At 30.9% G+C, this 25,270-nt stretch overlaps 1 protein-coding gene across 4 annotated transcripts; it reads right to left on the reverse strand.

The window, feature by feature from the left end:
- Positions 1-287: 287 nt before the first annotated feature.
- On the reverse strand, positions 288-20,574 carry mRpL51 (mitochondrial ribosomal protein L51). 4 transcript variants are annotated; one of them, XM_076462449.1, is made up of 5 exons: positions 20,471-20,574; positions 20,334-20,364; positions 10,367-10,497; positions 8,190-8,303; positions 288-873 (listed from the first exon to the last, which is right to left on the reverse strand). In XM_076462449.1, the coding sequence occupies exons 3-5, from the start codon at positions 10,494-10,496 to the stop codon at positions 662-664; spliced, it is 456 nt and encodes a 151-aa protein (XP_076318564.1). In that variant the 5' UTR covers position 10,497; positions 20,334-20,364; positions 20,471-20,574; the 3' UTR covers positions 288-661. The 4 variants fall into 4 exon arrangements, with proteins under 4 accessions (XP_076318564.1, XP_076318563.1, XP_076318562.1 ...); XM_076462448.1 differs by lacking the exons at positions 20,334-20,364; positions 20,471-20,574 and adding an exon at positions 19,972-20,113; XM_076462447.1 differs by lacking the exons at positions 20,334-20,364; positions 20,471-20,574 and adding an exon at positions 19,885-20,054.
- Between the last annotated feature and the right edge of the window lie 4,696 nt (positions 20,575-25,270).

A 25,270-nucleotide genomic window follows, 5' to 3' on the forward strand; every position in this document is an offset into this window, starting at 1 on the left:
CAAGCTTGTATAGTGTAACAGATTTCAGCTTGTTTTCAAGTTAACCAACTGCTTCAATGTTGTTCTGAATTTCACTATCTCTATTAAAACCATGGAAAGTGCAACAAAGCAATTAATAACCATACTTCACAACCACTAGCCTCACATACAAACAGGTTATAATGATTTGAACAAAACCTGTGGATATAGAGTTGCTGGAATGATGTTGATCAGTATCCAAAGTCACAAGCTGATGTTCACATTTTTATGTACAAAAGAGAAGAACACCCTCTCCCAGTTTCAAATAATTTTAGTGTCAATTGCTAGGTCCTTTTATTACTAGTATCAAATGCATATGTGAACATTTCCAAAATCAATTCAAAAAGCATGAGAGTGACTTTAGTCACTTCCTTTAGAGTCAACACAGGGATACATATTTTAAACATTTAGTATTTTTAAAAGTCACACATTAGACACCACATGATTCCATGTTTATTACAAAAACAATTCAAGTGCTAGACTACACAACAAATTTATAGTTTCTACTTTATATGGGATAACTGACTTCTAAGAATCTCCATTCTTTTGTTTGCATGTGAACTCTCAAAACAAAATGCGTGCTTTATTTCTGAGAATAAAACTAAAGATCTTTCACATTTCTTAGAAATTTACTGTTAATAAATCATGTCTTAGTTTTCCTGTTCAAAAACCTGTACAAGTATATAATTCGCTTATTGAGGTCATTCCATTTAGTTGGTCGAGCATATCTCCAGTGTGAAAATTCTTTCCTTTTTCTGAGAAGCATTTGGTATTCATTACCTTGAAAACCACGAAGCCAGGTTGGGATGTTAATTAATAGTTTTGTTGGATGAATGCTGCCATCACCAAGGATATCTATCAAGAGGTTAAAATAATTCAATACTTATTTAATATATGCAGACTCTTATATATACATACATAAACCACTAAGAAACAATATTTTGACCAAAATGTTGCCTCGTGTTTTTCTTTTTTAATTCAACCATAAAGATATGAACTTACACCTATGACATTACATTTCCATCCATTCAGATATTTTAAATAATAGTCATAATTCTAATCTCTTAAATTATAAGCTGAAAACAGTTTTTGAAATCATAGATTTAAATGAACATTTACTATAAAACATTTAACAAAAAATTCTGTATTTTAATAAAAGAAATTAACGAAATGCATATATTATCAAGAAAACCTTAAATAAACAATAAATTAACAATAGTCAATATGTGCTGGTGAACCAAAGTTTTATAGTAATATTGTGGAGCTAGAGCTAACTTGGTTTCAACGTGAAATCTCTATCACTTAAACCTAATTATATGTAAAATAGTAACAAATTTGCTTTGTTAGTCCCCTAGCAAAAAAATATTACAACTAAAATACTACTGTTAAATATTACCACAATTGTTTCTTTGAAGACAAGCAGAAATTGAAATTACTGTAAAGTAATATCTAGAAATGCATGCAATAAATTTCAATCAACAGTGAAACAACAAGTGAATCCACTTTTTCTCAGGAACAAGAGAAGAGGAGAATGGAAAGCTTTCATTACATATAGGTTCTTAATACAGATAACAATGAGTTATGCTTACTTTATTCCTGTGACTGGTCATTTAAAAATTGGCTTATTTAATGTGAACACCAATTAAACAACAGAAAGGAGTAGTGGTAAAAAGACTTTAATTACTATTTCTTAAACAGGAGCTTAATTAACGAGGTTTATACATGGAAATATTTGTGATTTTTCTCACTTTATAGAAATTCTGAAAACAGCTGTCCATTTTGAATTTGTTTAATATTTATGACAATAATTAAATGTATAGTTTTATTTATTACACAGTTTCATCACATGTTCTAATCAAGAGATTTTAACTCTCAATTGCTCACCGAGTTACACATCTATAGTTGTGAACACCTAGATATTTATTAAATAATTAAATATTTAGTTTTGATTTGGATTATAGCAGTGCCAATATTTTACCCAATGATGTGATAAACTTATAGATTGACAATAACATTTATTCCTAGCTGGATCCACTTTACACACCTCTATCTATTTCTCCTGGCTCAAACACATATATACTTACTACACTATTAATAAAACTCACCTACTTCACTTTTTCAAATATTTGCAGCCTAATGTTCAAGACTGAGGTGTTTCCATTTTCATGAATATACTTGTAATATTTCACATTACCTAACAATTTAGGAAAACCTATATAAAAAAATATTCTTCTATAACCTTTTCCTTCTCTGAAACAACAAAATAAAGTTAACATTTTGCAACACTGAAATTAAATTTGTAAGACACATACCTTCATTCATAGGATTAGCTTTTGTGTGCAGGTTTTTGCTCACCATCTATCTAAACACAGGTCTGCATGGTATTTCTGCCCTGTAGCATACAACACACTCTCCTAGTGCAGCTGACTCCCTCTGTACCAATTTTTAAATCATTAGTTCAAGATTAGGTAAAAAAAAGATGCACTGGATGTACGAAGGACAGATGGAAAGTGTCAGAAGAGGTAGCTGTTGGAAATGCATATTCAATTTTGGAAAATGTTAACTTCCAATACAATACTTTGTTTTCTCATACATTAGGATTGAACTTGTTGAGGCAGCAGTGCAAGGGATACCTAGATTAGCCCACTGCAGAAAGTGCCCCAAGATAACCCATGACATTTAACACCTTATACCACAAAAATACAGGAGCACACTCATGGGAGACTGAACCCCTTCTGTACCAGTGTGTACTCTTTGCTTGTACTGAAAACATGGGTAGCCAAGTGAGACAGAAAAGAAACAAGTCCAGAAACAGTATTAAAAATGGGTATCCTGTACAATATGGAGTGACTAGGGCATGTCAGACCACACAAGCTGGATCAACTACAGTAAAAAACTGTCACTTATTTGTCATCCAGTCCACAGTAGCAGGAGGATCCCAACTACCTCCCTATCTAGCAGGTTACAAAAGGCAAAAGTAACTTCCATTCCATCAAATTTGTGCTCATTTGTTCTAACCCTGTACAAATCCACTCCAAGGCTCCCTGATGGCCCAATATTCAATCAATAGTAGGATGGGGGAAAATAAATGAGGTGGGTCTACTCCAGTCCACAACCAGGGACAGCACTGGGAATTTTCATCCACTCCACAGTAGGAGGAGGGCCCCTATCAACCACATGAGTGAGAACTTATGTTTGTTGGTCCTGCATTGATCCAACACCAAATTCCTTGGGAACTGACAATCAGGCATCAGTAAAATATGAGAAAGATGGCTGGAGATGCTAAATGTATTTGGTGGATTATGTCCAGTGAAAAATCAAGCAGTACTGAAAAGTTTTAATTTGCTTCACAGTAGATAAAGGGTTTATGTCATCTGTATCAACAGAACAAAACCACTCTACGGAATTTAATTTGTCACATTCAAAAGAAAGCCTCCATAGTTCACCACTCTCCAGCAGTTAGGAACTGGGGAATGGTAACTACTTCCATACTACACTAGAAGAAAAGAAGTAAAAGGGTGCCTTAAGACTCTGCATTAGTGACCATAAAACCCAATTTTTAAGGCAGACTAGTCCAGGTGTATTCAACTAGGAATGGAGGGATGGGCAGAAATAAAAAAAACTGCTTTACTCTAAACAGTCTGTGAATAGGTATAGTGAATGGTCACATGTTTCAAATTTCAAATACAAGTATAACCCTGGTAGGCATCACATGCCACTCAGCAGGATCCTGAGATGTAGAATAGGGTCCCTCTAAAAGTAAGAGAGAAAGAAAAAGAACTTAATAAATCAGAGCCAGTAAGGTGTACATAGAATGGTGACAGGAAGAAGTCAATATCATAAAGATGTGTAGCAAAAGAATACAGGGTAGTCCATTTGTTATCCCATATGACCTTTAAATGACAGAAGTGAGCAGTTAGAGAGAGAAAGAGGTGTCAGGTATGGTTAGAGGACACCTAAAAGAGTCACTGTGAAACAACACCCAATGAAGCATAGACTTGATAGGTGAGCTGCTATAGTCTTCCAATGAGGGTACTGGGAGAAATATCCTGATAGGGTGAGGAATTTAAAGAATAAATAGACAGGAGTATAAACCATGAAAAGGAACAGTGTATGTCAAATTAAAATAAAATTATCCAGATAAGAGCAATAGATAAAAGTGAGATATGAAAGGAAGGGAAAAAAAGGGTTAATGTGTTGTCCTCTTCACAAGCCACCAAAGTATAAGAGAGAAAAGCAAGAGCAGGCTAATGAAGAATGTAAGAAAAATTAAAATGAATATGGGAAGCAGAAATAGCAGACACATCAAATCTATGGCCACAGGCAAAATGTAAGAAACAGAACATAAGTAGAAAAATGGTACATGGAACAAGAGACTAAAAGTAAGGGCATGGAGAACCATATTCAGGTTTCATTGAGGAAGGAATGCAGAATGAGGTCCAAAGGTTACAAAAATAATGAAAGAGCATACAAAGGACAGAAGAGAACAGATGACAGTAGTGGGAAAACCTAAAAGTATTATTATGTAGAGCTGACTTATAACAAACATGATGCAGAGACTTAACTACACAATGAATGCCATTTTTGTGAACAGAAGGAGGGAGGAAGAACAAATGGAACAAAAGAAAAAGGCTAAACATGAAAAGAGTCTGGAAAGTCCTGCAAGGGACCAGACTAAACCCACATGTAAAGTCAGAAATGACAACACCACCAGAAAAAAGGAGTAATGAATTTAACAGAGGGAGAAAAGTCATTAAAGAAAATGACAGTTGAACCAGCCAGAACACAGCTATCAGGAGGACTTGACACTATGTATCCTGAATGACAGAAAGCACACAAGGGAGAAGATGAATAGTGTGGGCAAAAAGAAAAAGACTGGACCAATCCTGACTGAATGAATCCACAGCTAAAGCTCACAAAAGAGAAACGGGGGATCAGAAAAGAATAAGTGTAGTGTTGATATGGGTGGAAAAAACATCTGGAAGAAGAATGCCCAGATGAGAGCACATACATCTGAATACTAGGGAATTGAGGGACATCCATTGTAAGTAGGATCTTGTTGGGCCTCAAGAGACAATCTTGACAAGATTTAGAGTACCCAGAATATCACAATCTATTGGATACAATTGTAAAAAATGGGCCCATAAAAGGATGTACGTAAAAAGATGACAATAGTATGGCTGATATATGTATCATCCCTAGGCATTGATAATCCATCATACGAAAATGATCCAAAACTTGACACACCGGCAAAATTTCTGATATAAATATGAATAAAAGATTTATTGTGGGACCACCAACCCAAACTTACTTGAGAATCAAGACATCCCCCACTCCATCTCACCAAGGATGCATCTGGAAACAAACAGAAGCCTAGATAAGAGCAAGAAAGAGAAACACCCTCTATGGTATTGGTTTTATAAAGTTGCCATTTCAAACCTTTGAGTGAGAAAGGAAAATGGTGAATGATAAGGGATCTCAAGTGAGGATCCAGTGATCAGTGCACATGTCACAAATGAATAAAACCCCATGGAAAACAGAACTCCAAGGCTTCAAAAGAGAGAAAACCTCCTGCACACTTACAGAAAGAGAGGATAGGACATGGAAAACTAAATGAAGAAATGTAATACAGCAACAAATAATGCCTAATCACATAAGAAAACACAAGGAGGAAGACAAGGCATGTATATGCCATTGTACTAGTAAAAGTAATTGAATATGGACTTGCATATCAGGACAAGAAGTAAAAAACATAAAAGCAAGCAGCATGCAACAAATCAAAAAGTCGAAGAAAGAAATATTCCTGAAAAACCTAATCATAAAATTATGAAAAAAAAAAAAAAAGACTTTGGTAGATTCTAGTGAGAAAAAAATTGGCAAAGTCTCTACTATCAAGAGTACAAAACATAGGCAGAGGTTTGTCAGGTACAAAATAAGGTTCTGGCTACATGAAAGACTTCACTACCTACCACACAAAAGCCATCACATCTCTCAGTAGACAAAGACAGACCTTAATTGAATATAGTTGTCAGTCTAGGATGACAAATGTCTTATCCCACAACAGACGAAGTGAAGTTACTGACATTTATAAAATAAAAATATAGAAATGTAAGGCCACAAAATCTGCAGGTGTAGAAAATGTTGAAAAAACAAAAATTCAACAAGAAAAATTTCACATATAATGTCTTTGAAGATACTTCCACTGAATAAAAAGGCCTATTTCTAAAACTTTTATGATCTAATGCCAAATTGAGAAATGACTGAACAATCGGTACAGAGAGAACCAGCTGTACTAAGAAGGCGTATTTCACTCCTATTGGTGTGTGACCACTCAAAACTGAGGAGAGATGTGATATTATATTGGAATACTGTTATTATTACTAGGTCTGTGCATGCCTAATTCTATTATGCCAAATAAAGCATTTGACTGTCCAGTGTCCTATTCTAAAACTCAAGTCATTCAAGTATTATTCTGTTTAGCAGCACTATTGTGTATGTAGATCCTAATCTACTAGAAAGTTACACTACAATGGCAGGCCAAAAAATAAGAATGGGCAATCAGCCACATACCAATCATTAAAACTTAACAGGTTTACAAAACAATGGAAATTTGTCATTATAATAAACCTGTTATGGAAAGAATTTAAATGCACCATTTTAATTCTTTCATTAATTATCTTCAATACTAAAAATATAACAAATATGGAATTTTCAAAACCCACAAGTCACACATAATTAAAAACTGATACTTCCTTGGAACTTTTCAACAGAGATGGTCAGTTATTACAAATACAACTACTATTGAGCTAAAAGAACACATTATTTGCCTCATTCCAAAGCAGCAATAATAATTAAAAAAATATGCTTTAGAAAGTGAAATTTAACATTATGTTTAGGAACCTATTGGTCCATCTTGGCTGTCCCAGTTTATGAGCCAAATTAAAACAATTGAATAAAAACATATTCAAAGTCAGCCATGACCATTCATATATCTATCAAGCTATAAACTCACTCAAATTTACTGCCTCCACAATGTATGAAAGCAGACACTTCCATAGGCTAAACATCCTATTTGGAAAATCAAATTGTCTTAGCTGAAGACAGTTTCTAATTTGCTTGAATCTATATTTGTGTCCTCTAGTTCTATAATTCTCACTATTAAGTATGAAAAATGTTATAAAGTATCAACATTATCAAATCCTTTTACAATTTTAAACACTTCAATTAGATTCCTTCTAACTATTCTTTTTTTTTTTTAAAGAAAACAATTTTAAAGATCTTAATCCCTTATGACAACCCCTCCATCCCAGATACCATTCATGTAACCTTCTTCTGAACCATTTCCAACAATTCAATGTATTTCCCAAGGTAAAGAGCCCACAGTACTCCAAATGTGGCCTAAGTAGTAACCTGTACAATGAAACTATAATCTCTTTAGATTTATATGCAATATTTCTGTACATACAACCTAAAATCCTATTTGCCCTACCACTAGCAACAGCACACTGCTTGGATGGCTTAAAAGACTGACCAACCATTACACCAAGGTCCTTTTCTTTCATAATACTCTTAAGGTTATTCCCATCAAATTATATTTGTAATTCAAATTATGATAACCCACATGCAGTATTTTGCATTTATCATAATTAAAACCCAACAGCCATTTTATTTGCCCAACTAACTAAATGATCTAAATCCTTCAGTAAATAAACAGCATCCTCTTCACAGAAACACTCAGGACCTTGATATCGTCAGCAAAGGAAAGTAATTTATTGACAATTCCTTCATTTTTTTATATATTAACTAGAACACATACTAAAAATATACTACTGTACAATATGATGTACATACTGACCAATGCCACTTACCTTTTTCATATCTAGCCACAGACATTTGAATTCCCTGCAACTTATAGTTTCTATGCCATAATTAACAACACCTAGCTTAATTTTAACAAAAGTTTCAGTTACAAATAGCTTCATTAAAGCATCTTAATGCACATCTTAACATGGAAAGTTTACCAATAAAAACATGAAGTTCTAAAAATGTGCTCTGGATTGTCTATATTTAATTGGTTACTTGACAGTTGCTATCATCTAATTAAGATGATGATTTGTTGCACTTCATATGGAGAGTATTCTTAATCGAATAATTCATCTTTATGTATTTACCTATGTAATCATTTTGTCCAAAAAGAGCTCGTTTCTCATGCCACCTATCCTTTGGTTTATACTCTGGAATAGTTGGGATTCGTCTTGTGCTACCTGGTATCCTCGGTAAAAGACCTAATACATCCATCATGATTCATTAAAAAAGAGCCCTAATAATCTTGTAGAAAAAATAGTTGCTTAGAATTATGTCTTGACAAGTATCACAAGCTCACCCATTCAATATATATTTAAGTTCTAACCCTATTATTATTTATTACACAAATGTCTTTATGCATTTAATGTAAAGAATTGGCTAAAAAATAATTGAATGAAATTACTCAATTTCTTTGTCAAACCCTAAGGGGACTTCCAGGAGTAATTATGTGGATTAATTATAATCTTTACAGAATTTTTGTTCTAACCCTGTACCCAAGAAAGTCATTGATGTAGAATCAATTCTATATATTTGAAAAAATATCAACAACTCTGGAATTAATTAGATAAAAGGATTTGTGAATTAGTGTGGTTATTTCAAAGTTAGCACAAAATTACTAAATCTCCAAAGAAATTAGAAGTTTGCAGATCTAATTTGAGGAAGAATAGGTACATTACTTTGTTTACAGTGATATTTAAAACAAACTCTGATTAAAATAAAATATTTTATTTACAGAATATGACATAAAACTCAAAAGCTGTTCATCAAATGGTAAGATTATTGAAAATGCATAAATATTTAAATAAATGAAACTAATTACACAGTACCTAGTGGAAAGCTACCACACAATCAAGTAATATACAAAGAAAAAACAATTTGCTGTCCTCAATAGTCTGAATGAATTTCATGTGCATTCAAGATATACTTTTTCATTGAGTAAACAGAAAAAAAAAAGAGAACCAAAATACAAAAACATCTCTGCTACAAATAACAGATGCAAAATAGTCTTCTACAAAGACTGAAGATAACGTTATAATACAATCCAACTATCTCATGAAACAGCAAATGAGTTACATGATCAGAAAGTTTACAGAAAGTAACACAAACTAAATTCAGAATGTAATCAACTGGATTTAACACGTTTCAGGCTTAAAACTTACAAAGCATTTTAAATCTTGTAAAAATTAAATTTATAGTAAAAGAAAGAAAGATGTATAGTACTTGCATACTACAATAATTTCTGTTTAATCTACATTCTCTCAAAACCTTCAAAAGAATGTATACAATATATAAAAGTGGCTTGTTTACTTAAAATAAGTAAAAATGTTTTACCAGTAGTTGTAGAAGATAAATTTTGATATACTGTTACTTATTACCAATTTAATGAAAAATATTACTCAATCTCTCTGTAAAAGCAATGAACAGTTACAACCATTACTAGGATAGTACTAATTGCATTAAGATGGCATATAGTTTATATTGTGCAAAACAGAATCAGAAGTTACCAGTACATTTAATTTTGTGTAATTTTTTATCACAATAACATGATAATCACTGTATCAATAATTCCCTTATTCCAGGTGGACTTTTCTTGACATTAAAAATGAAATGTGTTCATTCTCAATAAGTGACAGGTACATGTTAAAGTAAACAAACAGGAAACAGAATTGTAATTTTTTTAAAAACTATACAAGACTTTAAATGAAACTAGATTTTGCTTCACCTTGTATACAATCTACACATCTAATACACATTATCAGTCATTCTAAATTTTTTTATAAGCTAAATTAGTATTAAAATCACTCATATTTGTATATGTAATTCCAGTTACAGTAAAATTCTAACAGTTATGCTGCAGAAACAAAATGTTTTCTTTTCTAGAAATGTAATATCTCTTTAACTCATATATATATATATATATATATCATTTAACAAAACTACAAGTTTATAACTTAAATTTACCTTGTGTTAAAAAATGTTCTGAATGTGTTACTAGGTTCAACTTGAATTTCTAACACAACACTTGTGTTAATTCTAAATCTTAAATTTTCTCTTAGGTGAATGTAACTTCCACCACACTGCACATTTTAACATATAGATGGAACTCTTAGAATGTTAAGAAATAACATACCCAGATTTTTAAATGTAATTGTTCCACTTGTGTTCGTAATGACATTAGTATTAATAAAATAACCAAAGTTAAAGTGTGTTTGTTGATATATATATTATTTAGCAAAATTAAAAGTTTATATCTTGAATTTACCTTCTGTTAAGATAGGGTCTTCATAACCATAGCGACGAATAAATTTTCTTCTTGTAAAATACCTAACAAAAATTGAGTTAGGAGACTGGTGGCAGCACAAGTTGGTGAGATGTCTAAAAAGTCCCGACATCCTAGAATCAGAAGACATGACATTAAGTAACAGAACATTTTCTCCTGCTCATCCAATTCTAATTCCAGAGGATTAATAAACAAAAAAGGATCATTTTACTGTTGAAAAAGAAAGTTAATTTTTGTTTCTTAAAAATTCTTGTATTTTAATTTTGTTTGTGCACAGATTTGGAATTACAAAACTGAAAACCACTTTTATACAAAATACTGCAGTTGTTCTTTTAATATTTAAAGTTAAAATGACAACTGACATCAACTTGATTCCCTAGTTGCTGTATTAGCCCAGATCAATATTCAAAACTGAAATTTATATATATATATATAAATAAGATTTAAATGTAGACAGAAACTTTTGAAAGTAATTCAGCCAATATGACTAGGTATTTATACAGTATGATTACTAAACAAACTGAGGTACTTGTATTTCATTGGGTATTTTTTTCAACTTGTTATCCTGACATCATGAAAATATAATACGACTCTTGCATGTATCTAACACAATGTCTGATAGATTATTTATACAGTTTGACTTACAAGTACTTCAGACAACCTGACAGGCTGTTTATACAGATTTACTTTTAAAAGAAATGCTATCAGTATTTGATAGGCGAGTTAAACAGTTTGACTTACAAATACTTCAACCAATCTGATTGGCCATTCACACATTTTAACCTACAAATACCTCAAACAATGTGACAGACTTTCTACTTTGAATAAAATAGTATTTCTTATCAAATGGCATAAGTTATTTTTACAACATAGTTTAAAGCTAACAATATTCAACTGATTAAAAAAGTCATTACAAACTGTATTTATGTTTGTTATTTTCAATACATAATTTTGTAGATTAGTAAAAATGTTACTGTATATGAATACAATAATTTTTTTAAAATAGTATTTTCAATAATAATTTCATTTCATGCAAAATCTTCACACACAAAATTATAAAAGCCAGACAACCCATAATAATTAAAATATTAATAGTAATTTGAAACTAACATTTAATTATAGTTATATAATGACTCATAAGAAAAAAATATCTATACATTATATATACGTGTGTGTGTGTGTATATTCAAACCAACTCAAGGTTTTGTTTTTTCAGTGATGACGAGAAAACCCACTTGTAGAAAAATATATATGTAAAAATGGCTGATTTGGGTTGAGAAAATTTTTTTATGTAGAGGAGCAAACAATGTTTTAACCTTCTTTGGTCATCCTCAGGTTCACAAAGAAAGAAAGAGGTAACTGACCGATAGCTGACCACATGTTTGAAGAGGGTTGTGTGAACACAAAGTCACTTTCACACGTTTTCGAACACTGCAAATCAAATAAACACAACATAACTATAGAAAACACCCAAATACTAAATAGAAAAACAAACATAAACAAACGCAAAATTACAGAAGCCTTACTTATACAACAACTCATGCCCAAAATAAACCAAGACAAAGGAACACCTTTATACCTATATTAATAAATATAATCAAACATCTAAGCACGCCCTCTACATTCCTACACTCAATTACACAACCCCCTTCAAACATGTGGTCAGCTACTGGTCAGTTACCTCTTTCTTTGTAAACCTAGCAATGACCAAAGAAAGTCAAAACGTTGTTCGTTCCTCTATATAAAAAAATTTTCTCAACCCAAACCAGCCATTTTTACACATGTAGTTTTGTTTATATTCTGGATTAACTTGTACTGCTTTACAGCTTTAACACTATTCTTCACAAAACTTATATAAAAGTAACAATATATATATATATATATATTTTTTTTTTTTTTTTGACAATGTTGAAGTACGTATACATATATATATTTTTGACAAACAAGAACAAGCCCAAACAAAAATAAAAAAAGACGATCCTCAAGGTACAGTCTATAATGTAGGACATAAAATGTACCCTAGGTTTTGGAAGTGAACACAACAGTGGAACCCACACTGTAGTGAGGATACAGTGTCTATCATTGTTAACCTCTGTCTGCCAGGCTCTTATGAAAAAATCATAAAAATAAACAATAATAAACTAAGTAAAATAAATAGAAATTAGTAGATCGAGATGTAGGTGCTGAAGCCCACAGCATCTCACATCTATATCACCCATCACTGCCTGTAGACAGTTCTGGGTAGGTGACTACTTTCCAAAGTAAAGAAGATAAAGAAAAAAGGTATTATATAAAGTACGACCACTTGGGGTAAGTAAGGTAAACTTACTTCCTGGTCCCCATTATAGTAGTAAAAGTACTAATTAGTAGTAGAGTAGACAAGTTATACCATTACAGAATCCCAACAAATTATCTAAACTAACTAGTATAACTCCCAACCACCACCCATTAAGTCAACTGTAACTTTCAATTTTCAGACTCCAAACAAACATTCATATGCAATAACATGTTCATCCACATAAAAGTGGTACCAGATTATTTAAATGACCTTATTAACAACTAAATCCTTAACTATTCTAAAATGGGTTGATTATTTTTAAATATCCAAAATATGTGTTTCTTACTATTAATACTTACATTTTTAATTTTACAAAAAAAATCAAGTTAATTAAGTAAAGCTGTTTTATAATTGTTCTTATTGAATTGGAAACAAACCTAAATTTAATTAGAGATTTATGGAGTTCAGGAACTGCACACAGAAAGAGTAAATCTCCAAATGAATTTGACTTACATTAAAAGTTTTTTTGGTAGCTTTAACGAAATTATTAATTACTCTATCTTTAGATTGGTTAATAAATTTAAATGTTTGTGTACTGTTGGTTACATTTATCATAATTAATGCACAAAACTTTGTACAAACTAAACCAAAATTACATTTAGCTTTATTAATGGGAACTAACATTTTTGCTGTACTTCTTGAATCTTGTTTTTTTAACTGATGCAATGATAAATCATTATGGTACTTTAATTTTATACTGGATAATTTCATTTTTATTTTTTTAAGTACATAAAACTGCCATTCCAGAAACCATCTTGGTGGATAAGATGTAATGTAGTTAAGTTTTGAAATATATTCACCAGTATTATTTTCAATAGATTTTAGAATATTATTCTAATTACATTTTGTGACTATTCTGTATTCAGATCATTTTTTGAGTATTTCACATAATATTTTATCTTTTATAATTTTCAAGTTACCAGTAACAACATGTTTATGAAAAGTATCAATAAATAAACTATTTTTTCACTCACAAGGCAAGTTATTAACTTCATCTACATTTAAATTAGTTAATTGTTATAATGGTATAACAGTGTACAAATTGGAATTTTGTATTCATAACAACAGTGAGCTTTTAAGTTTTAACAAGGAAAAATACTATTTTTTATAGAATGATTAATGATTTTTAGATATCTGCAAGCCATTGAATACTTTACATTTAAAATTAATTACCAAATATAAAGATTTAATTTGCAGTTTTTCCTTTTCAAAACTTCACAAATCATTAACTTTTAATTGGTATTTTATAACATCTAAAAGTAAGTGCTTTACTTAATCATTTTGAAAAACAAAAATTATTAAATTAATTAATGCACTGATTTTAGGAAGATTGAGTTGATAAATCTTTTTGAAAAATAATTTACACACACTAATATTAGAATAAAAAATATTTAAATTACTACATAATTCTAAAAAATCAACATTTTATTTTTTCTTTTACCCCTTTATTTTCTTTTATGAACAAAGCTATCTATAGAGAAAAATTACTATACAATAATCATTACTTAAATTCAAAACAGTAGAGTTCCTAAAATCCTGGTTTAATCCATAAGGATATAATATTCTTAATTTCAAAATATAGAAGTTCTCTCCTTGCAGTCTGTTGGTTTCTCCACTAACAATTTTTAATAGTTATCTTAAAAGAAGTAAAAGAATGAATTCTAAAGTGAATTCCATGGAATTTAATAAATTGTTTTTAACGTGAGATCTACATAAGTTAATACATACATATGTAATGGATCTGAAGTTTGGCCCACATATTCCATATTATATTTAGTACAAGTTAATAAGATAAACGTTTTTTATTTTGCAGAATAAATTTGTATAAGTAATAAGATGAAGTGTTCAGAGTAAGACATGCGAGACATCTTTTGCTATTTCATTTTATAACATTAACAGCAAAAATAATTACTATAATCTGCCCACTAGGCTAAATTATAATTTACACAATTTGTCAATCAGTTAAGGCAATGACAGTTAACTCCATAAAGAATGAACAATATAATGAAAAAGTGCAACACAGTCACCTATAAATCACATTCATCAAATATATATACAAAATATTACTACACAACAGTCAAGTAAAATTATGCACATTGGTGTTCACATTAAATATTTTTATAGTCTTACTGTAGAAGTTCAAGTGAAGCTAATGATGAAAAACATTAAGACACTACCAAAAATCTCTAAAGCATTCTAGATAATGTACATTACTTAATAATAAGATAAACAGAGACTATGTCATTGTTACTGGGAGTTGGAATGTGACAGGTCTTGTTTACAAAAGGTGGACATTGAACATGTTTTACATTTTTAACATGTTAATGAAATAGTAAAACAGGCAATAAAATATTAATTTACACTCCCTTTCCAAACTTTCATCCATATTATTTCAAATCTAGTGAACAATCCTGGAAGCTGTTAAAGAAACTGAAATATATAATGATTTGAGATTTTTAAGATTGGTGTAAATTTTCAATTCATAAATCCAAATGATATTTTCATAAAAGCTGCAGGCAGTACAGGATTACAAGAAACAACTTCAAACTATAGGAGGCACACATATGATTCCTGTTACAATAGTTTCACTTTACTAATAAGGTGATCAGCCTACAGTATAACTTGTGCTCTTCTGTAGTAGAACCTGTAGCACCAAAAGAATTGAGAGAGGAAACTGGATAGGTATTAAGAAATTTGTGTTGGATATCGGAAAAGAGCTTACTACAAATAATTTGTATTTGATTGATAGTACACAATTGGAAAGCTTTGGACTAATGGACCCTTGCTATTTACAACAAATTTAAATTACACTATAACTTTCATCTCTCACTTACAAAATAAAATTCAAAATCTGGCTTACAGTAGAGTATCATTAGCATACTAGTGATGTTAGGTAATGCATTATCAGTATCTTTGGTATTTTAGTTAAATACATGTAGTTATTGTAGAAATACTAATAAATAGCAATGCTAAATACTTCACCTTTAGACCATTAAATAACACTTTTAATATCTATATGAATACCTTAATTTTTGGTCTTACTATACGAAATTTTAAAAGCACCATAACATTTTTCTTGGCTTTTAAGGAAGAATCTATATGGCAACACTACTTTTAAAAACCCTATAGATTAGTTATGTACATCACAGTAACACTGAAGAGAGGTTTGAATTGAATACAGGTTAAAATAACTGTAGCAGATGTGTGCAATTATAAACCGTACAAGGGTATTTCAGTTTGTAAAGGTATGAAGATAACAGTTGCAAAATAGTAAATTATACCTTTATATTATGTTGTTTGTCATTCATTTATTATTTCTTCTATTGTTTATTTATATTAAAACACTAACTCACCTTCTATAAGTATATATATGTATTAAGAAACTGATATAAGCTTCCCTAGCAGTAATATACAGATATTAATGATGTGAAAAATTATGTAAGTAATAACTTGTCACATGAGATGCAACCTCATGGTTTAACTACTAAATAAAAAGCTTTCCTTGATAATGAAAATGAGTTACTTCACAAGATAGTTATAAATAATTACTGTCCAATATTGGTCTAAATATTGAAAATTGTTCTAATTTTTAAATTTATTATTTTCTCTGTTGAATTAGGTTTTTCTACTTCCTAATTCCTTTAATATTTATTGAAATTAATAATTTAAATTCATGTTGTATTGTTTACTAACATTTGTATCTAGTCCTGGCAAGGTATGGGCTTATTAATTGTTTTTTTTATGTGATAAAATTTGCACTCTGGTTGCTTGAAAGTTTCATTTTTGACTTTTGCTATATTTAAGAAACTATTTTTGTTTGACCTTGATCATAACAATATTTTGTTTTATTCCACTGTGCAGTGACCTGAATCAAAATTTACATGCAGCAAATAAAACACTACACACTTTCATAAATTAGTTGTTTTAAAGCATATGGTAAATAACTTGTTACAGTGATATTTGTAGTGATCAAAGAAAATAGAAATCTCATTATGAAAATATATGTAATGTGAACTGAACTGATACATATACATCTGAATTGTAAAATACAGATAATCATGAACTGATATGTACTCGTTTGTAGACAGTGATCTGGGACACTAAAAAATATGAATGAACAGCATGACAGAAAATAGTTATGACTAAATAATAATACCAGTACACAAGAAACACATCAGTGGAAATACTAGCCAAAAATTGCCAGCCAGAAAGATACACAATTTGGCAACATAGTTAGGAATAGAATAATATTTTTTGTGGTTGAAGAATGCAAAAATTGTATGATGAAAACATTTCTCACATGCACCAGAATTGTAAACATATGTTCTTAAACCAAACAGTTCTTTACTACTAGTCCTAATGAAGCCACAATAGAAAAATATTGGCTGAAACAAATTTTATTATCTATAATAAAGATTGTTTTACTTATATAATTTTGTTGTCAAAACATCTAAGCCTCCAACATGCACTACAAATCCTAAATCACAACAAAGACAAACCTATACACCTACTATAACTAAAATGATCTTATTGCTAGAAGGAGCTTTCATGAGTATAATAAAGAAAACCAGGGTAATGTAGCAAACTGAGAAACAAACAATACAAAAAAAAAAACACAGAGCTTCCACCTATTACATACTGCATAGAACTATTCCTGGGGTGTTTCACTATCTTCTAAGCCTTAGCTCCCTCTAGTATTACACTTGAAAAATACCAAAAGTCAGCAAAAACTAACAAAAGTTAAAACTCCAAATATGTATTGTTGGTTCTTGAACTGTAAGTGATATACTTCTATTCTAACTTGAACTTTTTAAATCAAACAAAAATATCATTAAAATACTTATACTAAGTAGTGTAAGTTGAAAATATTACTGAAGAAGATAAAGTACACATCAATAAATGTAATTACAAGCATAATACCTAACAGTTTTGGTATAACTACTTTGGTGCTTTTAAATTTATTCTAATAATATTCTAACTAGCAGTAATGCATTTTATGCTAAGTGCTTTACAAGTTTTATTGTAAATTAAATTAGTTTCTGCTAACAGCTGCTAGCTGCCTCAGGACAATACAACTTTCATCTTTTAGAATTATTATCTAGCTGTTGTTTTTTAAAGAGTATTTCTTATACAAATACAGTTTAAAGTACTTAGCCTCACTTTCTTCAGTGTTGCATGTAGTTCTCTTATTTTGCTTAATGGTAACATTAATTCAGCACAAAAACCTGTTATATCTAAATTTTTTAAGTGAGTTTCAGTGTAAAACTTTTTAAAACTTCAAACCTTTCAAAAGCTGGTTTTATAAAGTCAAAGATACAGTTAAAGAGCCTTACAAGTATGCACTACATCACACAATGAAAGTATTGAAATGAGCTTTCTTTCCCCAGATCAGAAATGCTGAATGCTGTATTATAATTACAAGGGTTTCCTTTTCCTGCTTTAGTGAACAGACCCAGTGCTAAAACAATTAATAGATGTAAATATAGAACATTGACTAACAATATTGTACCACATAATGCAATAATTTTGATTGGATTTTGTACATTCAGAAATCAAAGAATCTAGTAACTAGTTTGTTTGTTTTTTAATTTTGCACAAAGTTACACCAGGGCTATCTGCACTAGCCATCCTCAATTTAGCAGCGTAAGACTCAAGAGAAGGCAACTAGTCATCACCATCCATCACGAATTCTTGGGCTACTCTTTCACCAATGAATAGTGGGATTAACCGTGACATTATAACATCCCCATAGCTGAAAGGGTGAGCACATCCGATGTGATGGGGATTGAAACCCACAACCCTCGGGTTAGGAGTTCAGTGCCTTAACCACCTGGTTAAGCCTTCCAGTAACTTGTACGAGTCTTTCTTTCATATTATGTTGGGTTTTTAAGCATTTAAAACCACTGTACCAGAAGAAAAATATAATTATAACTTAAAAGTGTGATTTCTCATTATGATAGTAAACTAAAAAACAATGAAATAAGTACTCTGTTGTAGTATTATTTAAATTTTATGTCAACCTCCATCTTACAATATCTGTAAAATATAAAGTGATAGATTGATAGTAGTCATTAGACAGTGAGGTAGGGATCCTTGAACCAGGCTCATAATATCCCAAATACTGGGCTAAGTCCAGGCTAATGTTAAATTCTAACTTATAAATGCTTTAACTCTTAAGTGTATGAAGTGAATAACAAATGACTCATCCATCTACCCACATCACTGGTTTAAAATTGATTATGGAATTTGTTTTTGGTCAAACCTTTCTCAAATTCTTAACTGATCTATCTTAGCAAATAAGTCAAAGGAAATCCTGTTTATTATGTAGTAACTTTGAATGAAATGGCATAGGTTAGTAACACTTCAAGCAATGCATACTGTAAAATTTGTGTACATTTTATCAGTAAAGGCATGCTATAGATAAACATCATGAAGAACACATTAAAGAATATTGCTTCTAATGTATCTCAAGATGGCTTGGTAAATGTTGGATGAAGATGACCTAAGAAAGTCGAAATAATGTTCTTTACTTTATATTAATAAAAGGTTTTAATACCTGTACCAGTTATCTTAAGATACATTTTACTTCAAGTGGGATTCTCGTCATCACAAAATACTGCTTCTACTTCCAAATGCAAGATGGTCAATGTTCCATATTTCTGAAAACACGTAGACTAGCATACCAAAATATACTAAACCTATCTGCTCTTTACATTAACACAACGAAGATGAAACTCTGTGATAGCTGCAAATAAAAGCTATCACACCTGAGTAACTGTGTTGTATTTTTTGCTTATTTTTGTACAATAATTTATCTTGCCGATCTATTATTAGCAGTAGTAGTGTTACATGTGATGAAAGTAAAATACATATAAACATATTCCGAATCTTTACTTTCGTGGATCACTTGTCAAATATGGTGTATTAACCTAACGTGCATTTTTCATTTAACGAGGTTTAAACAGTTTAAGAAATTAAAAAAGGTCTCACAAAAATCATAGCGTTACTTTTTAAAACTGAATTATGAATACCTTCGTGACAAGCACTGATGTTGTTTTGTTTCAGAAAACTTTATTAAATAGATAAACTTCCTACTAATTTTAGATTCCAATAACTATATTTATAAATTATAATTTACAGTACACATGTCAAAATTACATACCCGACTCTTTAGAAAAGCAAACTGTGTTAACTTACTCGTAACAAATGGTAATATTAAAATCTTAAATATTATTATAGTAATACTAACAGTTTCAGTTTTAACGATGGATACACTTTAGTGTCCCAACGCTACAACCATACCTCCCCACTTTTCTTCATTACATATTACTCTACCAAATTGTTTAGTCTATTGACATGAAACCTGTCAACAATGAAAACTTACAGGTAAATTGCTTGTAATAAATATTAAGTGCAATACAAATTATAAAGTATTATAATTAAAATATATAAAATATTAAAGGACGAGTGTTATAAAATATTATAATTAAAATATATAAAATATTAAAGGACGAGTGTTATAACTATTACCGTTTTGTTTTTAATTATTTCGTTATTACTGTTTATGCATAGCAACATTCTCCCCAAAACAACACTAATGTAATATATTACCTATTCGTAATTAAGTCTTTAAGTAAATTGACCACGCTCAGTGAGGTCACCACTCTAATTGTGGTAAGCTGAACTTTATATTTAGTGTTTCAAAATAATACAATGTTTATTTGTTCAGAATTAGTGAGTGTGATTGTTCACTTATAGCAAAGCCATATCGGGCTATCTGCTGAGTCCACCGAGGGGAACCGAAACCCTAATTTCAGCGTTGTAAATCCGTAGACTTACTTTTACCAGCGAGAGACGTTTAGAATTAAGCACAAAGGGCTGTTTGGGCTTTGCTCACCACGGGTATCGAAACTAGCTTTTTAGCTGTGTGAGTCCACAGACATGCAGCTGTACCATTGAGGAGGGGGGAGCAGAATATAGTGAAAACTGGAAATTATTAAAACGTTCACAGCTAACCCTTAAGAGTTGTATCTGCTATTTTGTCATAGTGCCACTATTTAGATTCTTTAAAATATAGCATTTGGTACATATACATTAACTGTCATTTCTTTTATTCTAGTGAAATGCTATAAATCAATAACAGAATTATTTTTCACCAACGATAGCATAAAATTAACAAAATTATGAAGGTTTATAATTTTCTAAACTATTTTATATTTGTGGTATTTAGCTCCACTGGTTTACAGGAATAAGTTTTGAGTAGCCACAATACACGGCAAAATCAATAAATATACAGCCCAGAATACATCAGACACAACCAATAAATGAAGCAAACACAAGTGAACAAATAATATTTTCATCATAATTATAGTTAATTTTGTAGCTATCTCGTTGTTCAGTTGTACAATCTTCATATTGTCAGGTAGAGCAAGAGAAAGCCTGTATAATGCCACATTTGTTTTCCATTGTTGGTTTATTTTGAGTTAAAAAATAATTCTACCTCCAGTTCATGTAACAATAATAAATTACTTTATTTATTTCTTTAATGTTGTCGGGTGTACAAGACTATTTAGTACAGGAGTTATTATATAGAATATCTTGTGAGTTAGTATTTAATAACTAACTGTACAGTTTTCACCACAAGAGTGTTGAAGGTTGGTTGTTTAAAAAGCGATAGTTATGACAAATTTCGTCATGAAGCTTTGCACGAGTCGTGCGTTAGTTGTAGTGTTAAATTGTTGTGACTAGTCTTTATTACTCGAACATTTTGTATATCTCTCGTTGCTTTAAGTAAGTGTTATTACATCATAGCGTCTCTAGTTTGTAGAAAGCTCTAGATGTCAGTTTGGTAATATGTACATAGGTGACTAAGTTAATGTAAGTAAGTAAGTTAGTGAAAATAAAAGAAAAAATTAAATTAGAGAGTGTAATTGTCAGTTTAACTATAAAGAGTGTATAGTGGCGATTTCTAAGGCAAAAACATCATAGCTTGTACATTAATAACAGAGATAGAGAAGAAGAATTGTCTTATGAAAGGGTGTTTTAAAATAATTGAATTTGCTTATGTGGACTTTGATAAAATTGAGACAGTTATTTAAAGCTCTGGATACAACTGTGATAAACAATAGTGTAATGAAATTAGCTACATAGTTTAACTAGTTTTGAATATATTATGTTAAAACAAGTGGATTGTGCACCGTCCATCAGTTGCTCGAATTAATCGCCAACAGGTAACAAACACCTGCTGTAAAGAATTTGGCTTTCATAAAACTGACAATATAAAATGTTTAATTTCTGAAAAATATTTCTGTCCATTGTATTTCTTACAATGCATATATACGTCTGTGTGTGTGCGTTTTGAGCTTTATGTTTTATCTATCTAGCTAACATTTAAAATATAGTTCATAATCCTGTCTCCTTACTGGATTATGAAATTCTTTGAACAATCCTGGTGCCAAAAACTGCGACGAACTGTCCATTCAACAAGTCTTATTGGTGGTCTTCTATTTCAAGATTTATGGTATATGGATGAAATAATGACGTGTTCTTTCTTGACACTGGCTCTCCTGATGCTGAAGGGAATTCTCTCTGGGATAGGTGGTTTGGCGAAATCAACCTTGATGCTCCTTTGGAAGTAGTCTTGATAGAAACTCCAGGTTACTGACTGTTTTTAAATGAGATACTTTCAAAGATGATCAGGATGAAAGACTTTGACTTTGACTGTCAAAACTTCTGGAAACATCTGAACCACATTATTGATTCCTTTCAGTACAGCAGGTGGCCACTCCTGCACATGCTTTAAGTTTGGAGTTAATCCTTTCTTGCAGCAGGAACTGTATAGACACACCATATCACGTCAGTGTAACCTGTTATTATGAGCTTTAACATTCTAGTGACTTTTCATTTTATCACTAGTCGATTTAAGGCTTTCTCAGCTGAGGTCATGTATGACATCAAGAATGTTAATCATTAATTTATTATATACAGATGAGAGTATAGAAGATCCAATGGCACACTCACTTCTTTCCTAAACACCAGTGGTAATGGTATATTGCTAGTAACCTCTTGTACTGCTATATAGTAACTCATGAGTAATAGTGAAAGATACCGATCTCACGTTTTCTGATTTAGTACATTATACAAAAAATAGTAAACTCTTTAACAAATACTAACATTAAATGAGCCCTTCAACCAAAATAGACATTTTAAACATGTATTAACATAAATCTCTTTATAACGAAAGATCAAAAGATATATTTATAGAAAAAGATAAACAACAATAAATCACAATTAATTTAACAATATGACAAGATAAACATTTCACAGTAAATGCAGGATAACATAAAATAACCTTTCATTAAACATAGAAAACACACACACACATATGGAGAGAGAGGTAGATAGATAGTAGGTAGATGCATTGTAGGAAATACAATAGACAGAAATAACTTTCATAGATTAAAAATTTTATATTGTCAGTGTGATGAAGGTTAGATTCTTTACAGCAGGTGTTTGCGACATGTTGGGGATAAATTAGAACAATTAATAGACAGCACACAATCCACTTGTTTTAACATAATATATTTAAAACAATTCAAATGTAAGTACAAAATTTTGTTACACTATTGGTTATCATAGCTCAAAGTTTTAAATAACTTTCTCCATTTTATCAAGGTCCACATAGGTAGGTTCATTTATTTTAGAACGCCCTTTGATAAGACAAATTATTCTTTTATATCTCTGTATTTACAATACAAGCTATGATTATTTCGCTTTAGAAATCGCCACTATACACACTTCATAGATAAACTTTACTTTTTTAATTTTCCTTTTACTTTCACTAACTTACTTACTTGCACTAACTTGGTCGCCTACATACATATATATATTGCCCAACTGAGACCTATAACTTTTATAAACTAAAAGATGTTATGATTTAACAATACTCCCTTGAAGCAACGAGAAAATTTCAAAAGGTGCAAATAATATGGTATCAATTCACAACAACTGAACTATATATAGTAAATAATTCATAATCAGTTACGTAATCAAACTTTCGATGTTAATCTGTTCTATAAATAACTTACTTTAATAGTCACCCAATAAACCAACTAAACAACACTTTTGTATTAAACTTAAAATGAACAGTTTTGTATATCTAACAGCAAACTATTCTTCAAGAAAATTATTTACAATATTTTTACACTGTATAAAAAGATTTTTTCGGTTCATACACAAAGTATTCTCAAACAGTTTGCACTAACATTTTAGTTACCTTTTTCGTCTGTGTTCGCATAGCACATCTAGTAGGGCATCAAATTGTCTTGAATCCTGATTGTCGTCTTGATCGTATATTACCCATGTCTGTTTTGTATGGACTATCTATGAAGACATCTGAGTGCTGACGCAGTAACTCTTGAAGGTGTTTCTTCTGCTTGTTAAAAAGTTCGTTTCACATGTTTACATATTTGTACGCTTCATCCATCCAGTGGTCTTAGTTCTAATAGATCATCATATTGTATGACAAAGTCACTATCTTCTGGTTCTGTGTTCATGATAACCATTAATTACACCTCAAATTATCTCTTCAGTAGTTTGGCATGATAAATATTTGTCTTCCCGTCTACTTTTACTTTATAGTCCATTCTCTTGACCACTTCCTGCACCTGAAAAAAAATACCTTTCCACTGCAGAGTGCTATTGTTATTATGTGTAGGTTGCAGAACCAAGACCTTCTGTCCGACAATGAAACGTTTATCCCTAGCCTTCTCGTCATAGAAATGCTACTGACTGCCTTTAGCTGCATACAGGTCTCTCGGACGAGTTGATAGATCTCCTTCAGTCGTTTACTGATGTCCTCGTAGAAATACCAACGTCCGAATACAATTCTCTGAAGTTGAACGGTTTGTTCGAAATCTATAAACGTTCTGGTCAAATGTCTGTAGTTTTTCGATTAATAATCGTTTATCACAATTATAGCTTTCGAGGTTTACAGTATGCTGACTGTAGCAAACCAACAATATTAAACTGTCTTTCTGCGTTGGTTACCTTTTATACTCTTTAAGACGAGGTTCTAGAAAGTTTAATTGGCAACAATACCAGCAATCACTAGTACATTGTTTATTCTTACACTTGAGAATCTTCTATAAATTTAGAGAACGGGTGGGACTTTCACAATAAACATTTAATAGTATAAGTTACATGTGTTTTTAAATATATATTTAAGTAAAACAAACATCAATAATAAACTAAATACGTAATGGTATATCCGTCTCACTGTACCATAAAATGTATGTGTTGTATTCCCAGCTGTGCGATAACCTAACAGGAAAGTATAGTAATTCTATTAACAAGATGATCATCAGCAAATGTTATATAGTGAAGTTTGTTTTAAAGCAGAGCCACAGAATGTTATCGAGCTGTGTCCAGTGTGGGAAAGCGAACCACGGATCTTAGCGTTGTAAGTCTGTAAGTTTACTGTTAACCTAATAGGGAACATGACGGAATTAAACATGAATTTCTGACATTGACTGAATTGACAGAAATCA

Source organism: Tachypleus tridentatus, chromosome 10 (genome assembly GCF_004210375.1).
Source record: "Tachypleus tridentatus isolate NWPU-2018 chromosome 10, ASM421037v1, whole genome shotgun sequence".
NCBI classification, from domain to species: Eukaryota; Metazoa; Arthropoda; class Merostomata; order Xiphosura; family Limulidae; genus Tachypleus; species Tachypleus tridentatus.

Excerpts from the sequence above, each read along its gene's own strand:
- mRpL51 (XM_076462449.1), bottom strand. The coding sequence starts at position 10,496 with ATGTCGGGACTTTTTAGACATCTCACCAACTTGTGCTGCCACCAGTCT. Across the intron at positions 8,304-10,366 it reads AGACCCTATCTTAACAGAAG|GTCTTTTACCGAGGATACCA; the intron begins GTAAATTCAAGA and ends TGGATGTATTAG. Across the intron at positions 874-8,189 it reads TGGACAAAATGATTACATAG|ATATCCTTGGTGATGGCAGC; the intron begins GTAAATACATAA and ends ACCTCTTGATAG.